The sequence below is a fragment of the Aquarana catesbeiana genome, linkage group LG02, assembly GCF_042186555.1.
Source record: "Aquarana catesbeiana isolate 2022-GZ linkage group LG02, ASM4218655v1, whole genome shotgun sequence".
Taxonomy (NCBI): Eukaryota; Metazoa; Chordata; class Amphibia; order Anura; family Ranidae; genus Aquarana; species Aquarana catesbeiana.
In genome coordinates this window covers 554,192,832-554,211,945 of record NC_133325.1, presented here as the reverse complement: position 1 = coordinate 554,211,945, position 19,114 = coordinate 554,192,832, and the positions used below count along the sequence as shown (strand labels likewise).

Below are 19,114 nucleotides of genomic sequence, written 5' to 3'. Positions count from 1 at the left end.
ATCTCTGCAGCTCCTCCAGAGTTACCATGGGCCTCTTGGCTGCTTCTCTAATTAATGCTCTCCTTGCCTGTTCTGTCAGTTTAGGTAGACCGCCATGTCTTGGTAGGTTTGCAGTTGTGGTTGTAACATGACAAAATGTGGAAAATTTCAAGGGGTGTGAATACTTTTTCACTGCACTGTATATTACCACAGACTGTCATGCTACAGAAAGAGAACAATCCATGTTACAACAGAATTTCATTTTACAGAGAGATGCACAATACCAGAGTACTAAATTGTTGTAATAGACTGGGGAGCAATCCTATCAGTGGTCCGAGTCCTGCTGTAACCCCAACAAACGTCTTTTTCAAATATTAAAGGTCAATACAATGCTAGTTAGGGCCCCATGTGGTAATTCTTGAGCTGGGCCACTGACAGCTCAGGTACCAAGACTGTTGGGATTGTACATGAGTGTCCTAAAACTAAAAAAATTGTAATGGTGTTACAGCCTGGATTAAGGAGGCAAGAGAAGGGTAAGGCTGGGTTCAAATATGTGCAAATTGGATGCGATTTTCATGACATGTCTGCATTCCAAAAGGGTCCTGTGCATTTTTGGGTCCTGTTCAGGTGCGAATTCCGGCAAAAATTCAGATCTGAATCGCACCTGAACCAGTGAAGAGAAACGCACCGGACCCCAGGATGGAAACCGCAGCCACACATTTGTGAACCCGGCCTAATGGTAGAGTGGTTTGCTGTTTCTCAGTGGCAGGTTCGCTTTTATGTTATGGTTGCCCCTACTTTTATAAGCTTCAAATAATCTTTGCTCTGTCTGGCACAGCCCCATTCCCTAGCTAGCATGGTCCTAGTTCTAGTTAGTTTCAGTGCAGCTGTGTAGCACTGGGAGACTGGGGCATAGACTGCTATAGTCACACAGAGGTGAGCAGAGGCTAGCATGAAGCAGGTGCAGCAATGACTGTATTGCATTGTTTCGCAAACTTTTTTGTGTTGCGGCACACCAAAAAGATCAAAAAATTTTCACGGCACACCTGAAAAGATTTAGAGGCATTTCACACTGAGCTGCCCCGGGCGTCGGCGGTAAAACACGGCTATTTTTAGCGGCACTTTAACGTCATTTTTGCGGCACTATTCAGCCGCTAGCGGGACACTTTTAACCCCCGCTTGTTGCCGAAAAAGGGTTAAAAAGTCCCGCAAAGCGCTGCTTTGGGCAGGGGCAGGGGCACTTTAGGAGCAGTGAGTTCTTTTTAGCAAGGGGTCAAAAAAACAGAAATAACTGTTCAAATCGTAATATTTCATGGTAATTATAGCTGTTAATCTTAAAACAGGTTTCTGTTAAGTAAAAAAAGGCTGTTGGCTTAAAGCGGAGTTCCACTGCTGGGTTCCTCACCAGCAATAGCGGCGGCAGCACCTGACAGCTAATGGAAACATCATATATGTAGGGGTGGCGTGAACGTGGAATACTAATACTTCTACAGAGGCACCATCCTGGGAAGATATGCAACTATGTTTCAAAAAATATATGGAACTGGATGGGACTTTAATTGTGCCTCTGAGAAGTGTGAACAAATAAAATACAATAACAAACTTATGAAAAAATGGACAATTTTATTTACTATAAAAACAGTTGAAAAAAGGACATTACAGTTTGTACGATTAGGTTTGAATTCAGGGTGTGCAGATCCCCAAAAAGTAATAGAAATATGGCCTACGCGTTTCGCGGACAGTGCCGCTTCGTCATGGCCTTGAAGATAGCACATTATGACGCTGTGTAAATTCTACAGATGAACCATCAATTAGTACTGTATAAATTATATAATTACATAGATAAGAATTGAATACACACTGTATACAGACGTTAATGCATGAATCCTTATATAGGTATATATTAATAGCATGTCATAATAAATATTTATCAGTAAAATGAAAATATTTGTATAACATTGAACAAACAAATACAGTTACATTTTCAACTCATTGGGGGTATATAGCGATGCTTTTCACACAGGGAGCTAGAACAAAGGGAGTCAATTGCATGCTGTTAATTATCCAGATATGTGACTCTAAACTATGGAATTATGTAAAAGTATACACACACACATATATATATATATATATATATATACACACACACACACACATACACAGAGACCATAGTGTTTCTTGAAGGCGTATCTTTCACTCACCCAGAAACTGTAATCAGAGGACACCGGCTCGGCTGGACAATGTGAGGCCTGGGAGCCCGTGTGAAAACTGCACCCCACCTTAACCAGTAGGAATGGGTGGGTCCCTATACATGCAGATGGAAAAGTGTGATAAGCCAAATGGTGGCCTCAAAAAAAATAATAAAGATAGCTAAAATGACTAAGACACAAGAGAAAGAGAGGACAGAATAAATATGAAGGAGGATAGCTAGGAATAAAAAGAAATCGGAAGAAAAAGGAAGAAAAATAAAAGGCTGAGAGGGAAAGAAAGTGGAGTAGGAGAAAAGAATGAAGGGAACAGGAAAAAAGAAGAAAATGCCAAGAAGGCTCCACAGAAAAGAAGCATGGGGGAGGGGAAAGGGCAAGGGGAAGGAAAAAGAATGAAAATAGGAAGGAAGGAAGAAAGATGGGTGAAAGGAAATAAAAGTGGGAAGGGAAAAGGGGCGGAAAGGGAAAAGGGGGGGAAGGGGGGGAGTGAAGGAAAAGGGGAAAGAGAGGGCTGCCAAAAAAAAAGGGAAAAGGGAAGGGGGAGGGAGAAGGTTTTTCCTTCTCCCCCCTCTCCCCCCCTTTTCCCTTTTTTTTTGGCAGCCCTCTCTTTCCCCTTTTCCTTCACTCCCCCCCCTTTTCCCTTTCCTCCCCCGTTCCCCTTCCCACTTTTATTTCCTTTCACCCATCTTCCTTCCTTTCTTTCTATTTTCATTCTTTTTTTCCCCTTGCCCTTGCCTTTTCCCCTCCCCCATTCTCTTTTGCTTTTCTTTCTACTCTTTATTCCTTCTTTTCTGTGCAGCCTTCTTGGCATTCTCTTCCTTTTTCCTGTTCCCTTCATTTGTTTCTCCTACTCCACTTTATTTCCCTCTCCCCCTTTTCTTCTCCTTCCTTTTTTCTTCCCTTTTCTTTTCCTTCCTTGCTATCCCCCTTCATAATTATTCTGTCCCCTCTTTCTCTTGTGTCTTTTTAGCTATCTTTATTATTTTTTTTGAGGCCACCATTTGGCTTATCATGCTTTTCCATCTGCATGTATAGGGACCCACCCATTCCTCCCGGTTAAGGTGGGGTGGAGTTTTCCCATGGGCTCCCAGGCCTCACATTGTCCCGCCAAGCCGGTGTCCTCTGATTACAGTTTCTGGGTGAGTGATACGCCTTCATGAAACACTATGGCCTTTGTGTGTATATATGTATATATATGTGTGTATGTATGTGTATACTTTTACATAATTCCATAGTTTAGCGTCACATATCTGGATAATTTACAGCATGCAATTGACTCCCTTTGTTCTAGCTCCCTGTGTGAAAAGCATCGCTATATACCCCCAATGAGTTGAAAATGTAACTAGGTTTGTTTGTTCAATGTTTTTACTGATAAATATTTATGATGACATGCTATTAATATATAACTATATAAGGATAAATGCATTAATGTCTGTATACAGTGTGTATTCAATTCTTATCTATGTAATTATATAATTTATACAGTACTAATTGTTGTTTCATCTGTAGAATTCACACAACGTCATAATGTGTTATCTTCAAGGCCCTGACAAAGCGGCACTGTCCGCGAAACGCGTAGGCCATATTTCTATTAATTGTTGGGGATCTGCACACCCTGAATTCAAACCTAATCGTACAAACTGTAATGTACTTTTTTCAACTGTTTTTATAGTGAATAAAATTGTCCATTTTTTCATAAGTTTGTTATTGTATTTCATTTGTTTACACTTCTCAGAGGCACAATTAAAGTCCCATCCAGTTCCATATATTTTTTGAAACATAGTTGCATGATGGAAACATCAGCTGCGGTGCCGAAATCGCTGGACTCCAGGACAGGTATGTGTCCTATTATTAAAAGTATGTGCAGTATGTGTAGCTGCTGGCTTTTAATTTTTGCAGGGGTGGGCGGACCTCCGCTTTAAGCCCAGTGAAGCGTAAGCATTTTACAGGTTACTTATGCAACTCTTCCATTTACCAATTTATCCAGGATCCGCCCTCAGAGCAGTAAAGAACAAGCAGAAGGATGTCATATATGTACCTGGGTTTATCCTGGAGAACCCCAGGTACTTCTGGGTAAAGACAAGGCCTTCACGTATGATTATGTGTTTGATACGAACACCGAGCAAGTTAAAATCTACGACACTTGTGTACGTGGCTTGGTGGAGGGATGCTTCCAAGGTTACAATGCAACCGTGCTGGCATATGGTCAGGTATGTATATATTTTATCCAGTTCAGAAGATTACCACGTTTCTGCTATTTCTGCTTTGCACTCCATGTTCTGTATTGTTTTGTGCTTTAAACTTGTCTTTTACAAAAAAAATTCTCCTGTTTCACCACTGCTACTAAATGAATTAAGCCTCAAATGTTTCTTTCATTTGATTATTTTTTTTTATATTTTTTCCAGACAGGTGCGGGGAAGACTTACACGATGGGCAGCGGATTTGACCTGTCGGTAGGCGATACTGAACTTGGCATCATTCCCCGTGCTGTCCGACAGCTCTTCAACACAATCCAGGAAAGAATATCTAGAGCCCTTGAAAATGGACAGCCTGAACCCACCTTCAAAGTTAGTGCACAATTTCTGGAGGTAGGTGAAGACAATAGTATCAAAACATAGACAAGTCTGCTAGTTGACTTGTACATTAGTACAACTTTTTTTTTTATAACTTTTACCATGTACTAAAATATGCATATTGGATAATATCCCACATTGGAAGATAGGTCACCTGAAAGCATATGTCCTTTACTTCTGGGTATAAGAGGATTAAAACCCTGCTTTGGTTTTTAATGCTATATAGAGCTCTGTTAGAGAGATTTTCCCTTTGGTGACCATGTTTTTTCCAGACAAAAAGTATAAGAAAATCTGTAAAAGGGACACCAAGAGCAATAGGAAGTTGATGGGTTCAACCCTTCCTCTACTCAACATAATAAAAGCATTTTTACTTTTGTCTGTTATGCTGTTGGAGATTTATGGGCAGTTCACACTAGGAATCGCACAGGAATGTGCAATTCACATGCGGTTCAATTTTGAATGGGTTCAGATCGCACTGCACTGCACCAAAAGTAGTGCATGCACTACTTCTGGAAACTCACTGCAAACGGATTGCCTGGTATGTCTATATCATGCGATCCGGTGCAGGCAAATACACTGCGTTTGTGACGTCGTTAAGTGAACACTGACACCCACTGCAGATCACAACTGCAGTGTGTTTTGAATGTGAAGGGTTTCCCGCACTGCGTTCGGGTGTGAACAGGGCCTACTGTCATTTCCTGTAGGGAGGAACTGTTGAGAAGACATCACTGTGAAAGAGTTCTGGATAGCAGTAAATAAAATGTACAGGAGTTCAAATTATCTCATTCATCCTCTACTTCAACCCTCTATCCAAAAATATTTATTGACTTGTCCTGCACTTTAAAGTGATACTAAAAGCTGTTCTCTTTTTTTATACAAAACAAAACAAAAAGTCATACTTACCTGCTCTGTGCAGTAATATTGCACAGAAACATCCCTTACCTCCTCTTTGGCAGTCTCCCACTTGTGCTGTACATTCCTTTGTCCCCAGGGTGTTTTCTCAGCAAGCTGGGTGCTAAGGAGGCATCCATGTGTGCTCGTTCCCAAACTGGGCTGGGTGCCTCCATAGGACACACACAGCGCCAGAAAGCCGCTGGAATTAGACTGACAGCAGCAGTGTCTCCTGTGAGACAAGGGAGTGAGGGACAGCGGTGCTGCAACCGAGACAGGGATGAGGGGTGGTTAGGACAAGTCGTGGGTTATTTTTTTTTTTCCTTAACCACTTACAGACCGGAAGATTTGCCTGCTTAATGACCAGGCCATTTTTTGCGATACAGCACTGCGTCGCTTTAACTGACAATTGCGCAGTTGTGCGTCGTTGTACCCAAACAAAATTGATGTCCTTTTTTCCCACAAATAGAGCTTTCTTTTGGTGGTATTTGATCCCCTCTGCGGTTTTTATTTTTTGCGCTATAAACAAAAAAAGTGACAATTTTGAAAAAAAAAACTATAATTTTTAGTTTTTGCTATAATAAATATCCCCAAAAATGTTTTTAAAAATCAAATTTCTTCATCAGTTTTGGCCAATATATATTCTTCTACATATCTTTGGTTAAAAAAAAAAAAAAAAAAAACAATAAGCCTCGCCCATCCTCTGGAATTCCCTACCCTAATCTGTCAGACTGTCTCCAAATGTATCTACCTTTAGGCGATCCCTGAAAACTTTCCTCTTCAGAGAAGCCTATCCTGCCTCCATCTAACAACTGCACTAATTTCTCCATTAGCTCATCCCCCACAGCTGTTACCCTTTTGTATAACTTGACCCTCCCTCCTAGATTGTAAGCTCTAATGAGCAGGGCTCTCTGATTCCTCCTGTATTGAATTGTATTGTAATTGTACTGTCTGCCCTCATGTTGTAAAGCTCTGCGTAAACTGTCGGCGCAATATAAATCCTGTATAATAATAATATTGATTGGTTTGCGCAAACGTTATAGCATCTACAAACTATGGGATAGATTTATGGAATTTTTATTATTATTTTTTTCGTACTATTAATGGCGTTGATCAGCGATTTTTAGCGGTACTGCAGCAGACAGATTGGACACTTTTGACACATTTTTGGGACCACTGACATTTATACAGCGATCAGTGCTATAAAAATGCACTGAATACTGTATAAATGTCACTTCAGGGAAGGGGTTAACACTAGGGGGCGATCAAGGGGTTAAATATGTTCCCTTGTTTATGTTTCTAACTGTGGGGGGATAGGAATGACTAGAGGAGGAGACATATCGTTGTTCCTAGCTAGTAGGAACAGACAATCTGTCTCTCCTCTCCTCACAGAACAGGGATGTGTGTGTACAGGGCATTAGGGTTCCAGGCAAGGTTACTGCTAGAGTTAAAGAGAGAATTCGTGCTAGGGTTTAGGAGAGGGAAGATTAGGAGGGTCAGTGTTAGGGTTACAGGGAGGAATAGTGGGAGGGTTAGTGTTGAGGTTATAGGAAGGAATAGTGGGAGGGTTAGTGTTGAGGTTATAGGAGGGAATAGTGGTAGGGTCAGTGTTGAGGTTAAAGGGAAGGTCAGTGTGAGAGTCAGTGTTGAAGTTATAGGTAGGGTTGGTGTCATGGAGGCCAAGGGTAAGACATTGCTTTCTGCACTGGAAGATTGGCACAGATAGTTTTCAGAAAAGAGTTCCTGGGGCAGAGAGCATTGTATCATCTAGATGTATGTCGATGTTTCCTGTTCCTGCAAGTTTGAATCGCTATCACTCTCCTAACATTTGGAGAAAGGTTCCTTTTATGGATACTTTACAGTAACATCTTGTTTTGAGTATGGTTGTGGTTGACCCCAGTCAGTGTCTTACCAAGAAGTAAACAGGACAGATTCTCCTGACTTTATGTTTTCAGGGCAACATTGTTATGAAATATCTCCAGATTTTGTGGTTTTTGCTTAGCAAATACAGTTTATGAATTTAGAATGAATAAGCATAATTTAAACAAGGTCTTGCACATTATATGTTCATATATATATATATATATATATATATATATATATATATATATATATATATATATATATATATATACACAGTATATTTGTCAGTTAAATTGGTTTATTTACATAATTAATAGAGTTCCTAAAACACAACATGTATTCAATCATTCTTTTTAGTTGTGGTCTGCATGTGACAGATTCCTAATTATATTCAGTTTTAAACATATTTTTCTTCTTTAATTTCTATTTTAGCTCTATAATGAAGAGATTTTGGATCTCTTTGATGTTTGCCGCGACCCTGACTCTCGACATAGAAAATCCAACATCCGGATTCATGAAGATGCCAGTGGTGGCATATATGTCAGTGGAGCAAGTACTCGTAGTGTCATTTCTGAGGCTGAGGTGGGCATACTTTTTATACAATTTTCCTTTCTTGTGTCATATAAAGAGGGAATCACTTAAAACAGTAACAAAACACAGGCAATGTCTAACTAATTATAGTGTACTGAGTATGTCATGCTAAAACTAATATGTCCGTTTTGAGAAGTCATGAACTGCTTGGATCACCTGTGGGCTTCTTGTATGCTTAAAGCAAGGTTCCACCCAAATTTTGAACAATATCTGTATGTATTCTCTTCCTTGCCTAGATGCTGACATGCCGTTTAAAAAAATTTAAATCGCAGTAATTACCTTTTATTTTTCTATTCTTCTTTGCACTTCCTGGTTCTCCTCCCATGGGAGTAGGCGTGTTTCTAGCCTCTCCCAGACTCCTGGGAGCTAGTCTCAGGCTTTCCAGGATGCCACTGAGCATGTGCAGGAACGAGCGGTGAATGCTGGGAGCACAGCATTCACCGCATCCAGGAAATAAATGCTTGTGGGCTTCAAATGCCCACAATGAAAATGGAAACCGCCTGCAGTGAATAATATAAGTTATTCTTTCCGACGAAATCTGACAAAGGCGGACATATTACACACAATATGTGAGTATGTAATGCTGAGAAGAAAAGTTTGTGAATGAACTCAAAAAAAAAAAAAAAACGATAGATAGGTGGACCCCCGCTTTAAAAATATAATCACAGTGCTGGGCTGCGGTTACATGTGATGGTGCAGTGCGGTGACAGTCATTCTCATTAGCACCCCAATGCACCTTTTCTTTCAATATATACAGTATTTGCTGTAAAGTTTACAAACTTACAAATCAGTTTTGTGTAGGAATATCACAAATGATAATGGATCATGTTCAAGACTTTATTTACAAAAATAAAACATTGAGGCGATATTTGGATATTGTGGAGGAGGACTAGGAAAGTAAGGAAATGAGAAACTGTTCAGTGAAGGAAAAGGTGTAAAAGAAAGAGAAAGAATGGGGGAGGGAAGGGGGAAACAACACAGGGGCCATATAGAGTGGGGTGGGGGTGAGAGAGAGGGAGTAAGTCATAGTGGAAAGTCCTTAAATTAAGTGAATTTCAATTAAAGGTGTTAGGTCAGAAGTTGTCATTTCTGGGTAAATTTGTTGGAACTTGTCTAGATTGTTGTCCTGCGCATTTGTAAGATCTTCAAAGAACAGAACTGGAGAAACTCTGTTCTGAAATTCTGTATAGGACAGTGATGGTGCTATTTACCCATTGAAAAGGGTTCTTTTAGTTGCTGTGAGAATATTCTTTACTTAACAGAAATTGGGTTTTACCACAGCAGTCCTGTTATTTGCAAAGACGGCGATTCATCCAGAAGTGTCTGCCTAGCTCCGTATCCACTGTTTGGCATACATGAAATCAAATAGTCAGGACATCAGCACAATTCCACCAAATATGCCTAAAGGTGCCCTGTATAGATCAAGCTCTAAAACAAGTTGCAGGACAATAGGGATTTGCCTTGGATATGCAAGAAGAAGTTTAGGTACACTTTTAAAATAAAAGTTTATAGTTAGCCTCTACAGCCAATACAATCAATGACGTTTTACATGCATTTGTCCAAATAGAGTTCAAGTCTTTAGTAGTTAGTAATTGTTGGAATTCCTGCTCCCCATTTAATGGTGTAGAAAGGATTGGGGGGGGGGGGTCATGAAGGGAGATATAAATAAGATATGATACCTTGACCTGTGTTGCATTTTTGTTCAACTGTAGCAGGTGTACATATTCTATCAGATCGTTTCGTTACAGAGGAAATACATTTTTATGTAGTAGTATAATTCACTCAGTGGAATATTGCTATTTTAATATATTTATTTTTGTATAAGCTCTGGATTGAGGTGATAATATGTTTTTTTTTCCACCAATGAAAAGCTAGGATATTCAAAATGCCTGGGGAAAAAGAGGTTACCCACAAAAGAGTGCAGAGATGTTGGGAGAAATCAGTTTCCCTTAGCTCTTGACCCTATCTCACACTCCCCTTTGGATGGGCGCAACAGATTGTGCATTCCTATTGGGGAGAAGAAATATGCTTCTAAGGATACCCACAGTGGTCTCTGAAGTAGCATGGAGCAATGTAAGCTGTGCTATCTGTGCCAGAGAGAAATCTGGACTTTTTCAACCAGAATGTGTTGCAGCATCCAAAGCGCTGCTTCTTAAAAATGTTCTAAAAGCAGGTTATTTTTTCCTTCTTGCATTCTATGCATGAAGGTAAAAAAACCTTCTGCATGCAGCCCCCCTTTTTCTTACCTGAGCCCAATCTCAATCCAGCCATGTGCATGAGAACAGCAGCTCTCTCATTTCTCTTATTGGACAGAGAGGCAGCAGCGGGAGCAATTGATCACAGTCAGTGAGGAGAGAGAGGGGGCGGAGCTGAAATGCGCTCTGTGTGTCAAGTTGACACCCAAAGCCGGCTTGGAAACTAGCACGCATGAGTGCCCCCATAGCAAGCGGCTTGCTTTGGGGTGCACTTGGCAGGGGGGTGGAGTCAGGAGCAGGAAGAAGAGGATTGGGGTTGTTCTGTGCACAAAACAGGTAAATATGACATGTTTGTTATTAAAAAAAAAAAAAAAAATTGTCTTTAGGCTCGGTTCACACTGGGGCGACTTGTCAGGCGACCTAGTCGCCTGACAAGTCGCCTCCCGTTCTGTGCTATGGAACCGTTCTAATCGGAGCGACGCAAGTCGCTCCGACTTAGAAAAAGGTTCCTGTATTACTTTGGGGGCGACTTGGGGCGACTTGCATAGACTTCTATGCAGAAGTCGTCTCGCAAGTCGCCCCGGCAGTCGTTTGCAGGTCGCCTCGCTGAGGCGACCTGCAAGTCGTGCCGCCCATGTGTGAACCGAGCCTTACAGCCACTTTAGGAATGTGCAGTAGCATATTGGGTAAATTCAATGTTTATCTCTATTCTGGCTTTAAATTTGCCACATCTGAATTTAAGAATGTGTGATTGTAGAGTCTGAAGTGAATATATTAAAATGTGACTATGCCATCTATCTCAATAACTTTAAGTCAGATCCCATGTCCACTCACAGAACTACATGTCTTCTGAAGCTGCAGAAAAACAAATGGGTACAACACGTTATACATTAAGGGCCTTTTCCCACTGATCAGTTTTTGATGCACTTTTGGTGTTTAAAGCGTTTTTAAAAGTCCTGCATGCTTCATTTTTGGTGCATGTTTAAAAACACCACAGTTGCATTTTTGGTGCACTTTTTTGAGTCGTGTTTCACAGGTGCATGATTGGTGTCAGGCAACCAGAAAACACAGCAAAAACGCATATGCGTTTTTACTGCATTTTTTTAATGAAGCAGTGTGAAAAGGCCCTAAGAGTAATGAGCAAGTCTTGCTATTTTTCAAATAAATTAGACAGCGGAGGGATGCCTATCAGCAAATCCCAAATGTACTCCGCACCTTACAAACTCAACCAGCTCACCTGTACTAGGCTTCAGGACATTTTAAAAATAGTCTTCCTTGTGTCCCTGAATCTCTCTACTACTTACTTGACCATGCTATCCTTGGAATCCCCTAAGCAATCATATTTTTAAAACTACAGATATAACAGGCCCCAATGGCTTCTTTGCAAACGATTACAAAATAATGCTTTTTTGTGCCCTTATTTGGTGCAAGTCCTTAGTAAAAAAAAGTAAATGTGAAGACTCTCTTATCACCAGAGTGTGTATGCTTCCAAAGCCTACCATCGCTGATCAATTTAGACATAAAGATATTGGCAAAAATGGGCTGAACAAAAAAAAACGGAAGAGCTCAGGAAGAACAGCTGTACTAACAATCCAATGTTAGTACAGCAATCTTCCCTGCTGAGCTATTGTGTTCTGACCGGGGGACAGCCCCCCCAGCCAGAGCTAAAATAGCCCCATTATAACAAGGGAAGGAACTTTACAAAGCAGCATGATGTCTAAATCTTGCCTTGATAATTGTAGCTTTGTAGCAAAGACAGCCAAAATCCACTTTTCTTTCTCTAATACATGACCTATGAATCCCAGCAGGGTGGCATTTCCTCAGTTCCTAAAGTTGAGACTGAATAAACTGGAGCTTTTCCTCTTCTATTCCTTACAGACTAATGTGCTTTTTTTCAAAACCTTGGTGCTTTTAGAAAAACAGCTTCAGTGCATCTCAGAGATATACCGTACATACTTGTGTATAAGTCGAGTTTTTCAGCACATTTTTTATGCTGAAAAAGCCCCCTTCGGCTTATACTCGAGTGAGGGTACAGTGCGGGTGTTCTCCGGTCTCTCCCGCTCATCTGCTGGCGCCTGCAGCCTCTGTGGGTGGTCCGATGACTGCTGATATCACCGCTCTTCTTTTCTCCTGCATGCCGGCAGCCTCTGTGTTGTCCGTGCCGTACTGGGCAAGAACCTGCCCGCTTCTGTGTGCTGGTACCTGGGGCACACCGCATCCTTGTCAGATGAATGTTGTTGGATGCGGCCGCTCTTCTTCTCCCGCTCTTCTACAGGGCAGTGACCAATGACGTAGCCTTTACAATCTTACCTGTGCTTGGTCACGCCCCCTTGCTTCGCCCAAGCATTGCTGAATACAAGTACCAGTATATCTCTGGTCTTGGATATACAGTATGTTTATTTACAGTACTTAGTCTGCTATATTTTATTTTTTATTTTCTTATTAACCCCTATCTGGACCCAGTGTTGACTATGCTTGCATATTTTTTAAATTTACCAGCAGCTGCTGCATTTCCCACCCTAGGCTTATACTCGAGTCAATACGTTTTCCCAGTTTTTTTGTGGTAAAATTAGGTGCCTCTCCTTATATTCGCAATGGCTTATACTCGAGTATATACGGTACTTTTTTCTTTTTTTGCTGCACTTCTACTGTGTTTGTCAAACATGTATGCCCTTGTTTAGCAGTAGAATATGCATTACTTTGTAGGCATTACACAAAGGAAATTACCTTCTTTTTACTATAATAAGTGGGATAGATTATCCTTATCATACATAATAATACATATATATTTTTTATCCTATTATCCTTTTATCCTTTTTATATTTAAAGCTGAACGCCAGGAAAAAAAAACAAAAAAACTACCCATGCAGTGGGGCTCCCCTGCACTGCAAGGCTTAAACTCTAATTTTTGCCTGGAAAAAATCTTACTTACCTTCTCCCTTGCTCACCTGCCAACCAGTGCTTACTTCTTCTCTTTAATGCTCCGGCTTGTGGATGGACTCTTGGCATTCTCAATTACAAGGTAGGACTGATGGTCCTGCATTGAACATGATGACACCACAGCTGCCACCACTATCTGGAGGGTAACAACACATTCGGCGACTCATCGTAGTTTGCTCCGAATGTGTCATTACAGCACCAAAGAGGGCAAGCTGTTGACAATCAGTCACATAGAAGGAGGGGGCTGTAGGAGCACATGATAAGATAAGTAAATGTGCTTTTTCCTGGAATTCTAGGCAAAAGTGAGCAGTTAAATCAAGCAGTGTGGGGATCCTAACTACCAGGATATTTTTTTAATTTCCCTGAAGTTCATCTTCAGATACAAAAGCACGTACACACATACATACATACAGATACATGTATAGTAAAATAATATGTTCAGAGATGACGCTCTTGTAATATTTTTTCAGCTTTTACAGTTGCTAAAGGAAGGTGCCCTCTCCCGTACCACTGCCAGCACCCAAATGAATTCTCAGAGCTCCCGTTCTCATGCAATATTCTCTGTCCATGTACACCAAACACGAGTTGCTGAATCATGCCAAGTAAGTACTTGTTGTGGTCTATTTATGTGATAAGCAGTGCTGCATACGTTTTCTTCTGTTTTTTGCATCTTTTATACAAGACATGGCTAATGCACGAATGGAGTGAACGTAGTAACGTGACAGTTTTCAATTGAAATGTATTTTTCTAGTTTCTGGTAGAGTGGTTTTATTAGTGTCCGTGTCCCTTTTTTCACACACCAAGCTGGGAGGTGAGGGGAAATCTAAAATGTTAGTGTTGTCACCAGACCAGGGGTGGAGGGGAGACTCACCAATGGGAACACCCATTCTTAGATAACTGTAAAAGCTAGGATTTACCATTTTTTATGTGACATTACCTCTTACTTACTGTTTTATCTTCAGGACAGGCAGTTAGGGGAAATCTCCCACATGGAGACAAAGCTAAACCTGACAGAAGTTATACATTTTACCACACTCTACCTAAAACTAGAAAAAAAAAGTTTTAGTAGCCATTCTACTCTACAGGAAGTGTCACTGTTGCTGTATAGCCAATGACAGTTTAAGAAAGAAAGTTTGAATCTAACTGGTTAATGTGCAGAAGTTTTTACAACATGGTGCCTCTGTGGGTATGTCTTTAAAAAACCCAGTGGATCCATGGTTACTGAGATGAAGGTAGAAAAATTGTCTGTCATTCCCACTGGATAGAATTTTGCACCGGCGCAGCCTCCCAGTGAGCGCAACAGTAGCCCATTCAGACTTACAGGTCTAGGCTAGACATGTGCACTGCCGAAAAATTTGTTAGTTAGTTTTATTCAATTTTGTTTTTTCGTTTTTCTGGTCATTCGTTATGATCAAAATTCGTAAATTTTGCTGTTAGTCAACGTAACAAAAAACAAACCACTGAAACAACAACTGAAAACAACAACTGAAAACAACTACAGAAACAATAACTACAACTGAAACATCAACAACTGAAAACAACTACAACAACTGAAAAAAACTTCTGATACAACAACAGAAACAGCAACAACTGAAACGACAACAACTACAATTGAATACAACTACAATTGAATCAACAACTACAACTGAAACAACTACAACTGAAACAACAACTACAACTGAAACAACTGAAAACAACAACAAATGAAACAACAACAGCAACTGAATACAAAAACAACTAAAATTGAATACAACTACAATTGAATCAACTACAACTGAAACAAAAAACACTACAACTAAAACAACAACTACAACTGAAACAACAACAACTGAAACAACACCTACAACAACAACTGAAACAACTACAACTGAAACAACTAAAACTGAAACAACAACAACAACTGAAACGACAACTAAAACTGAAACAACAACAACAACTGAAACAATAACAACAACAGAAAACAACAACAACAGAAAACAACAACAACTGAATACAACAACAACTGAATACAACAACTACAACTGAAACAACATTAACTACAACTGAAATGACAACTACAACTGAAACAACAACTAGAACTGAAAACAACAACTGAAACAACAGCAACTGAATACAAAAACAACTAAAATTGAATACAACAACTACAATTGAATCAACTACAACTGAAACAAAAACCACTACAACTAAAACAACAACTACAACTGAAACAACAACAACTGAAACAACACCTACAACAGCAACTGAAACAACTACAACTGAAACAACTATAACTGAAACGACAACTACAACTGAAACAACAACAACAACTGAAACAACAACAACTGAATACAACAACAACTACAACTGAAACAACATTAACTACAACTGAAACAACATTAACTACAACTGAAATGACAACTACAACTGAAATGACAACTACAACTGAAACAACAACTACAACTGAAAACAACTAAATACAACAACTACAATTGAAACAACTACAACTGAAACAACAAAAACTCCAACTGAAACAACAACTGAAAACAGCAACTACAACAACTGAATACAACAACTACAATTGAAACAACAACTACAACTGAAAGAACAACTAAAACTGAAACAACAACTACTGAATTTACGAATTTTCAAATATTCGAATTTACAAATATTCGGAAAAATTCAATAAACAGGTTTTCATTAAAAAAAATGTGTTTTCGTTGAAAAACACATTTTCAGTTTTTTCGTTGAAAAAAAAGAAGGGGTTTTAGTTGAAAAACGCATTTTCTGTTTTTTCGTTTAAAAAAAACGGGTTTTCGTTAAACTAATTCGGAACAAAACAAATTCCACATGTCTAATCTAGGCAAAGCAGGATGCATTGCCTAGATTAGACGCAGATGCAGCACTGACTTTGAACTGCATCCATTAAAAGGCCCATTTGGGATTATTCAGAACAGCGAGGATTAGGATTTTCATTTTAATTGTCCATTTAAGTTCTAGACAGCCAAAAGCACACTGCTGAATGCCTGCTCTTCATGTGCCGTTGGTTACCTTGTTACAGAATAGCATGGCACCCTTGTCCTAAACAGGGGTGCAATTTAGTTGTGCTAGGTGGTAACTCAACCTTGCTAATTTGTAGTCTTTGATCAAATGGGTTTCTCCTAAGCTTGAGTTTAACTGTGATTTCTCTCTTTTGTCAATGGGTGGCACTGTTGCCTTTGGCATTAGTTTGATAGAATACAGTGAATTCAAGTTATGAGTGAATATGCTTTTCTTAGCCAATCAGCAGTTTCTTTGGCCACTGAGGCTGTTGGGATAGGCCATTTATTTAGGGAGAGTCAGGTGAACAGGGTTCTTTCCATAGGGCTGCATCCTGGGTGAGTGCATGTGGAGCAGAAGCAGAGGTGTAGGCCTGAAGCCTGAGGCCAAACCATGTGTAAAGGGTCTCGACCTGAGGGGAGCCTGATCATTGCCAGGAGGCAAGGGAGAAGAAGTTGACAGAGGGTCAATCACTCTTGTTGCCCGAGCCAAGTTTAAAGGGGATGGAGTTCTGAAGGAGTACCAGAGGAGACTCTTCATCAGTTGGGGACTGTGAAGTAGCTGGTTAAGCTTCAGGAGAGAACTCAACCACGAAGTACAGCGGGTAGCTGTGAGTAAAGCTTGAAGGAGTACAGCGGGTAGCTGTAAGAAAAAGCTTGAAGAGAAGTACAGCAGGTAGCTGTGAGGAAAGCATGAGGAATCCAGCGGGTAGCTGTGAGCTAAGCTTGAAGGTCTAAAAATGGATTTGGAGGATCTGGTGTGTGTATCTATACCGGGTCTTGTCCAATCTGTATAGTCAGAAAAATAGAACTAGTAGTGCCCTAGGGCACAAAGGAAAACCCCTCACGGATTTGACAAGGGACAGACCAGGTAGGTAAAAAAGTACAAAAAAAATTATTAGGAAACATATAACAAGCATGAATAATCACATAAAAAGTATACAAATGACAGGAAATAAAAACACTCAATGAGGTACCTAACATACACATCATGGATGAAAGACAGTGGTTGCCCAAAGGAACATGTTGGTGGGACTAACCACTGTACATTCCAGGCGTGTACGCCTTACATGTTTCAGACCTCAAGGGGCCCTTCTTCAAAGTTGCTTTGTAAGTGTTTCTCTTAACACTGTTCCTGTTAAGACAAATAAAACTCTCTTTGTTCACTACACCCACCATGCTTAGTAACCTGCACCCTGAGGAGGAATGTCAGCCTCCCTGACTCTGGGGGTCACCATCAGGCCTCTGGAGGTTGGGGAGAGCGATACAATAGCTTTAGTAAAAGATGGGTAAATAGTAATACCTAAATAAATATTAACACCTAAATTTGGTGCATATTTGAAGTTTCATTGGGTTGAGATTTTTTTTTTTTTTTTTTTTTTTTTTGTGCAGCAAAAAAATATGCAGCTTATCACACATCTTATTACTTAAAGGGAATAAATTAGCAATTTTGTATTTTTATATTTTCTTTATGAATTGATTGTGGTAAGGACTAAACTATACCTTTCTAACATGGGATAGTATTATTGTGCAGTCTTCTACCCAACCAGCATGTGGTGCTCTAGTCTTTTTTTTACATATTCAGCTATTCAATATGGGTCTCTTGGTGACTTTACAAGCCTGCATTAATATGTTATTGACAACCTACCTTATAAAACAGCAGTGTAACGTTTCAGAAAGCTCTACATTTTTAAATAAAAAGCAGTTCATGAACTCCGGTAAAGTGACTCTGCAGACAGGAAAAAGCATTTCCTATATTACCTCTCCTCAGGGATCAGACTGCAACATTGTAACTTTATAGTAAGTCACAGAGTGAGAGGCTGCATCAGAACCTGATCTGTGTTAGATTTCAGCCATAAACTGAACAGGCAGGCACCAGGATTTATGTGATTGTGTCATCCCTGAGCCAGCATCATAGTCCAGGAAGCAGATGCTGACTCTAATGTCTGAGCAAAAATGGTACAGTCCTTCCAAAAAGAAAAGCAGATGAAGGTAGTGTCACAAAGAGTACTGTGATCTCTGCGAGAAGTGTTAATCCTCACATTAATAAGTATGCTGCTTGAAAACGATTGTAGTTTTAATTATAGGCAAACCTTTGCTCTACAGGCAGATGCACCTTCTTTGGAGTATGAAACCCTCACTGCAAAGTTTCATTTTGTGGACTTAGCTGGCTCTGAGCGTTTGAAGAGGACAGGAGCAACTGGAGAAAGAGCAAGGGAGGGGATCTCCATCAACTGTGGCCTGGTAAGATTGACTGTACTGTTTATGGCTTCAACTTTGTAAAATATGGGACATTTGCTAATTGATCACCAATATGTCTCCAGCTACAGATAGAAAAATCAATGCTAAAACTAGATAACACCTCTTTATAACCTCCTGTTTCATAAATGCCCTACATTATCATATGCAGATGAAATTAATGTGTGAGAATTGTGATGACCACAGATCTTATTTTAGTTAAAGTGGCACTTTGGTCATAAAATTAAGTCCTGCTAGGTCACTTCAGGCTGGCCCCTTTTGCAGGTATAACTATAAATAACATTAAAAATAAGTGTCTATACTGTTTAACATTTAGTGCTACACTGTTTCACCCTGCTCTGCACATGCTCAGTTGCTCTCCATTTTTAGGCACTGCAGAATTTGTAGAGGCCGATCTGCTGACAGCCTTAAAGTGGGATTAAACCCTCCTAACCTTACCCTAGGTTCATACTATTGCTTGGGCATGGCAGCCAATTCAATTGAATGGGCTTCTGTGCTCGTGTTTCCCGCAGGAAAAAGGTGCATGCAACTTTTTAAAAACAAGGCCGAAGGTATATGACATGGTTTTTATGACCGTGGAACTTCCCTGCCATTCCCGCACC

General features: G+C 40.1%; 1 protein-coding gene across 4 annotated transcripts in view; it reads left to right on the top strand.

Annotated features, from left to right (window-relative positions):
* KIF21B (kinesin family member 21B) overlaps positions 1-19,114 on the top strand; it is a 151,090-nt gene that overhangs the window by 43,964 nt on the left and 88,012 nt on the right. For all 4 annotated transcript variants that reach the window (XM_073615972.1, XM_073615973.1, XM_073615971.1 and 1 more), the window contains exons 2-6: positions 4,174-4,396; positions 4,592-4,774; positions 7,946-8,095; positions 13,710-13,841; positions 18,360-18,497. In XM_073615972.1, coding sequence (XP_073472073.1) covers positions 4,174-4,396; positions 4,592-4,774; positions 7,946-8,095; positions 13,710-13,841; positions 18,360-18,497 — 826 coding nt within the window. The remainder of the gene's footprint in view (positions 1-4,173; positions 4,397-4,591; positions 4,775-7,945; positions 8,096-13,709; positions 13,842-18,359; positions 18,498-19,114) is intronic.